Below are 6000 nucleotides of genomic sequence, written 5' to 3' on the forward strand. Positions count from 1 at the left end.
TGGATGGGAGCAGCTGGAGAGGGCTGAGCAGTGGACAGCACAAGAAGCTGTAGTTACTGCTGTAGGTGTAGTGAGAATATCCTGAGCTGGCAGAGACCCACAGGGAGCATGGAGTCCAGCTCACAGGACAAGCCCAAGGATCCCACCACGTGCCTGAAAACCTTGTCCAAACTCTTTCTGACCTGTGGCAGAGCATGGAGAGGAGGGCAGAGGGGAGCACCAGGGAGCTGAGTGCAGCACAAGGCCCTGAGTGGTGGCAGAGCAAGCTCAGAAATGTTCCCAACATCTGGCAGCAGCTGCAGCCAGTCCTCCTGGGGCTTCCCACTCACTGAGGTTATTGGGAGTAGAGTCACAGGCTTTGCTTTGGGAGACAAAAAGCACCTGTGTTCCAGAGTTCAGGGGGAAATGGAACAGAGACAGGCAGTGGGAAGGAGGCAGCTCATCTGCTGTCAGCATTATCATCATTTATTGAAAATTAGCCTGAAATCACAGAAATATATTCCAGTGGAGGATGAGCAACAGGTAATAGCAGCAATTAAGCTTGAGGAGAGCATTCCCTGGAGTAAATGAGAAAGATGTGGGTCAGGAGTACAAGTGATTTGCTTGACCTGAGAGATGAAGGCAGAAATACACAGAAATGTGGCTTTGGAGAGCAGAGAAGGAGGCAGAGAGTGACTGAACAGTCCTCCTAAAGGGAACTCTGCTGGATAAATCTGAGATCTGCTGTGCCCAGCAGAGGAGAAATGGGCTCCACTGCTGCAGCTGGGACTGGGACAATCACTGCACTCCTGTGGTGGGATAAATCTGCTTTTGAACGATCAGCTATGATTCAGGAGATAGAAACATGTCCTGGTATCAGGCCATTTGTGTTGGTATTCAGGCAAGTAAATGAATGACATGGGTTCTCTCCTGGGTCAGCTTGGTCTTGAGCACCAGCACTGTGTTGGGGTGGTGTGCAGGGATTTCTGCACCATTCCACTCACCTGGAGCTGGTGGGAGAGCACCCATCCCGTGGGAAGGATGGCTGGCAGCAGCTCCTGCATCCCTGGTTAGTGATGCTGGCCGTGGCAGCAGGGAGGGGGCACAAAGCAGCTCCCTGTATGGGATGGAGGGAAGGGAGTGCCCTGGGGAGAGGGCTGCCAGCCCCACGTTCACCAGGGCACGGGGATTAGGCTGAAACTCATTAGCAAAGTGGATTGCTCTTAATGACTCCATTGATTTTTCCCTAACAAAATGAGAACGGGACAGAAATTAGCACAGTACGCAGTGATTTAGTGCCGCCTCCCGGCATTTTCTTCCCGTCCTTTCTGAGAGCTGTAAACAAAGCCAGCCTGGTGAAAAGGGTTCCCAGGGCGGGCCCCTCAAAGGGGCCACTGTGTCCCCAGACCTTCAGACCACAGGAGAAAGGGCTGATGCTGGCCCTCTCCATCTCTGCCTCCTCTTCCTCCCCTCCCACCTCTCCCTCCCTTCCTCCTCTCCGTCCCCTGCATCCCCTCCATCCTCGTCCTGCTGTCCCTCCCCTGCCTGCCCAGTCCTCAGGCACAAGGGGCCATTGAGCAGGGATGTTTATTGGCCTGTCACCCACACAATGGGGAAAAGGCCTTTTTCCTTCTCTTTTTATTCCCTAAAGGATATCATGAGCATTCCCTGGAGGGGCATCAGGAGGGGGGCGCTTTGGAGGTGCAGCAAGGGGAGAGAGGGGGATGAGCCCTTCTGGTTTGGGTGCAGGCAGCAGGAAAGGAGCATCAGGCTGCTCTTTAATTTACCTTAAATTCACTCACTCATTTAGAAGCACTCATGGTGTTCTGTGGACTTCCACAGAAGCTGACAGTTATATTTTGAAACTGCAGAGGTGGGAGATGGGATTCCTCAGGGATTAGCTGGACTTGGAGGCACATATTACAGTTCTCATCTTCCTCAACATAGTTCATTTACACTTTCAATCATTAAAACTTCTCAGAAATCACAGAATTGGAAGGGACCCACAATAATCATTGAGTCCAGCTTTTAAGTGAATGGCCCATACAGATTGACCCCACAACTTAGTCCATGGGTGGCCCATACATTCCTGTTAGTAGCCCCCTGCTTTGTGCCTCTGGCCCTTCTGGATGCAGGAGCCTGCTCCCCCAGACAGAATTTGACTGCCAGCCATGGAACTGTAGAATCAGAGAGTGGTTTGGGTTGGAAGGGACCTTTAAAGGCCCCCTGGTCCAACCCCTGCAGTGAGCAGGGACACTTCCACTGGAGCAGGGTGGTTTCTGCCAGCTCTGAGCTGACCATTTCCCATCAGGTGTTCCCAGGCCCATCTCAAACACTGCAGCCTCTCACTAATTGAGGGATCATCTCCTCCAGCATCTGGCAGACATCCTCTGAAACAACCCACAGGCCCAAAATGGACATTTTAGAGTATTTCACTGGATTGTGGCTGAGGCTGCCTTTCCTCTGCCAGCAGGGAGTGGCAGCCCCTCCCCAGGAGCACCAAGGGCACAGCCCTTGTCTGGTGCAGTGAGGAGGGCTGTGACAACAGGGCCCTTTGTTCTTTCTCTGATCTTGAGCAATGCTGACCTTGTTGTTATTGACAGAAATGCATTTGGGGAGTGACATTTATACCAAAGCTCTGTTGGGCACCACTGGGACTCACAGGAGTCTGGGCATCACCTGAGCTGGCCAGGCCACCAGAAGGTGTGTGTGATGTGTCCCCATGCCCAGCAGAGTGCAGATGGAAGTGGTGTGTCTCTGCCATGGCCAGGACTGGCTCAGCACGTTGGTTTGGAGCAGTTCTTGGTGTCCATTTGAGAATTGATGCACTTGGCAGCCAGGGAGCAAACCCAGAAGCAGGAGAACAGCAGCAGGAGTAGGAGGGGAAGTGCAGGATGGCTTTTCCTCTGTCAGATTTGGGTCTGCTCCAGGCTTTAATAGCAGTGATGGCCTCCAGTGGGGAGTGCTGGACTATGGGGCTCCCTCTTGAGCAGGTAAAGGGATGTCCTGGAAATGCTCTGAGCTCAGCCCTCAGTCACTGCTGCCTTTCACAGCTCTGAAGCATTTTGGACAAAGCCTTCATCACCACCAGCTCAATCTCCTGGATTTGTCCAAATGTGGCCCCTGGCCTGGAGAAAACTAAGAGATTTGAGCTTCACTGCAAAGAATTTCAGTGTTCCTTCTTTTTGAGTTACAGCTTTGAGTTCAAAAAATGTAATTTTTTTCCCTTCTTTCTGGGTCAGTGATAGCTGAGTTGGAATTTTGGCTGATGAGTCTCTTGGGGGCTATTTTACTGTACTTAGAAAGCCCAGCTCTCAGTGCTGGGCCACTGGGAGTTGTCAGAGCCCTGCACATCCTGGGTCTGGGCGCCAGCAAAGCCAGCTCTGCAGTCCCACCATTGGCACTGGCACTGCAGGGACGTTTTGGAGCCTTTGTTCCAGCTGTGCAGCCCAGCTGTGTGCCCCAAATCAACTGATCACTCCTGCCAAACATCTCCCTTTTTTTGTGTCTTTCTGGCTCTCCTTCTCCAGGTGCTCAGGTGATGCACTCAGGAACAATGGGAAATAGTCCAGAGGTGGAGATGTTGGGTCCTGCACTCGAAGCACGTTGATGGAAGATGCCCTGGGTGGCTTGTGCTGAGCAGCTCAGCTCCAGCTGGTTTTGTGCAGGGCAGCAGGGACAGGGGCTCCCACTGGTCCTTTCCTGCTCCTGTGCAGGAGCTGGGTAGGGAGGGATGGGATGTGCCTGCTCCAGGCCATCCCAAAGGGAATAAACACCCAGAGAGATGCTGCTCCACACCTGTGTTTGGGATGGGATAGAAGGCATTACATGACTGGCCTGATAAGAAATCCATGTTTGGTTGAGCTTAGGCTGAATCCCCTGTAGTACAAGCTTAATTTCAATACCAATGGCATCTTTTGCTCTGGGGTTAAACTTCTGCTGGGGTTATCAGATGGGTGATTCTTGTTCACAGCAGCTGCCTTGTGCTGCTCATAGGATTATGTGCTTTGTTGCTTTTGCCTCGGAGATTATCCTTTCACAACAAATCTCGGGGCTGTGTCCATCAAGGTGGATCTTTGCATAAAGCTGGTTTGTAAATCAGTCTGTTGGAGCCTCCCCCTGGAATTCACTATATGGGGGATGACGTTTATGAGATTAATAGTGACAGAAAGGGAAGTGTCTCCTGTCCCGGTTTTCCTGCCAATTCCCTGTGTCTGAGATTTCTACCCAGCTCTGAATTTAACCCCCCCAGGTTCAGAGACCTGCTCTCAGTAAGTGTTGCCTGGATTTATGCCTGTGTGCTTCTCCAAGTACCAACCTTTGTGCCTGGCCTTTGTCCCTGCAGGGTCGTGACTACTGTTCAGAGGAGGAGGATGTCACATAGTGCCAGCTCTGCCCTCGCCCCAGGAGCACCTCCAGTGTAAATAGATCCAACCCAGCCTTCTGGATACAACCTTTGGAACGTCTGCTCGAGTGAACAGCACTCCATAAACAGAAGAAGACCATTTCCACATTATATGCTCCATTCAGTTACAGTGTTTCCTAATGAACACATGAGGAATATTGCTAAGAACTCGTAAGGAACTGTTTTTGTTGCTGCTAGTTAAAACTTGTTGCAACTTCTCACTTTTTTCTGTGTCCAGATACGCAGCAAATCCTTAAAAGTTAATCCAAAAGACGTTGTTGATTTTCTTGAGGCTTCTGGCCTGTTTTCTATCAGATGAGGTAGTGTTATTACCAAGCTTCCATAAGTGACCATCCAAGCATCTAAGAAACACCCCTGAGCTGTGTGTCCGTCCGTGTTGGGGCCAGAGTGCTTGTTAGTGCTGGTGATGCCAAGCTTTGGAGATGGGATGGTTTTTGCCATGGCAGGCCTTGTTTCTCAGCTGAGAAGAAGCTGAGAAACTGTTATCCATTAAAAGCATGTTATCACTGAAATACTGGAAGTGATACAGGAGCAGGAACTTGTACTTTAAGAGGAAAAAAAGTTTCATTTAAAAGGTATCTTAATCAAGGACTAAGCTTGCAGTATTGGCTTTGCTGAGCACGAATGGGAGTGTGATCACAATCATTTTGAATCTCTTTTTTTCTAAGAAAATAAACATTTTACTGTTTTTATGTATTCTTGTCTTTTACCATTCCTACAACACGATGTTTTAAGAGTCTGGGGACAAGGAAGACCAAGCCTCTCCTCTGCCTTGATGTGTCCCGTGGATCTGATCTCTTAAAGCAGCTCTGTGCCAACTGGGGGGATGTGTTGTGTGTCCTGTAGAGTTTATTTTTCCATATTAAATGGAGAGGATATTACCTTCTCAAAAGCAGATGTAATATTTTTAACAAATGCTGTCATGAGTTAAAAAAAAAAAAAGGAAAAAAATACAGTTTTTGTATTTATTATTTCAAAGAAGATTGTTACCTGTGCTGATATTTCTTCCAGCTTTGATGCCATACGTGGGCAGGGTTTGCACTGCAGCCATGGAGAAGCTTTGTCAGCGTAGTTTGCTGTCACTGTGTTGATTTCAATTGTGGGATGGGTGTGGACCAGACTGAGGTGCATTAACAGCATCTCCTAGGGTGTGGCTGACACTGGAGTGGGGCACTCAGCCCAAATATTGGCCATTTTTCACTAGGCTTTCTGAAATCAGATCCCTCCAAAGGATCTAAGTCCCTCAAAGATCACCTGTGACCTCTGCAGATCTCTAAGTTATTGCTGAATTTCCTGACTAAAGGTTTCCCTGAATGTGGGCTCTGAGTGGGGCTGGACAGTCCAGATTATTTAATTCCCCACCAGTTCTGGGCTGTGACTGGAATATCTCCAGAAACCCCCAGCTCTCTCTGCTGCCATCCCTGCACTGGATTTACCTCTGGATTTTGGGGATGAGCAGCGGGGACAGACCTGGCAGCTGCTCCTAGGGGCTGGGTGTGAGCCCATCCAGCAGCAGCAGCAGCAGCTGTGAGGCTGCAAATCAGCTGTTTCTAAAGGTAGAAGCTCTTTCTGAGCCCTGCAGGCTCCCCAGGCTG

The 6000-nt window shown here is 49.9% G+C and overlaps 1 protein-coding gene across 1 annotated transcript in view; it reads left to right on the plus strand.

Moving 5' to 3' along the window:
• Positions 1-5101, plus strand: part of C9H1orf21 (chromosome 9 C1orf21 homolog) — a 103072-nt gene extending 97971 nt beyond the window's left edge. Inside the window, exon 6 of the mRNA XM_066555947.1 lies at positions 4325-5101. Within this exon, the coding sequence (XP_066412044.1) occupies positions 4325-4363 (39 nt within the window). The 3' untranslated portion in view covers positions 4364-5101. The remainder of the gene's footprint in view (positions 1-4324) is intronic.
• The last annotated feature ends 899 nt before the right edge of the window (positions 5102-6000 follow it).

The sequence above is a fragment of the Molothrus aeneus genome, chromosome 9, assembly GCF_037042795.1.
Source record: "Molothrus aeneus isolate 106 chromosome 9, BPBGC_Maene_1.0, whole genome shotgun sequence".
In the NCBI taxonomy this organism is placed as follows: Eukaryota; Metazoa; Chordata; class Aves; order Passeriformes; family Icteridae; genus Molothrus; species Molothrus aeneus.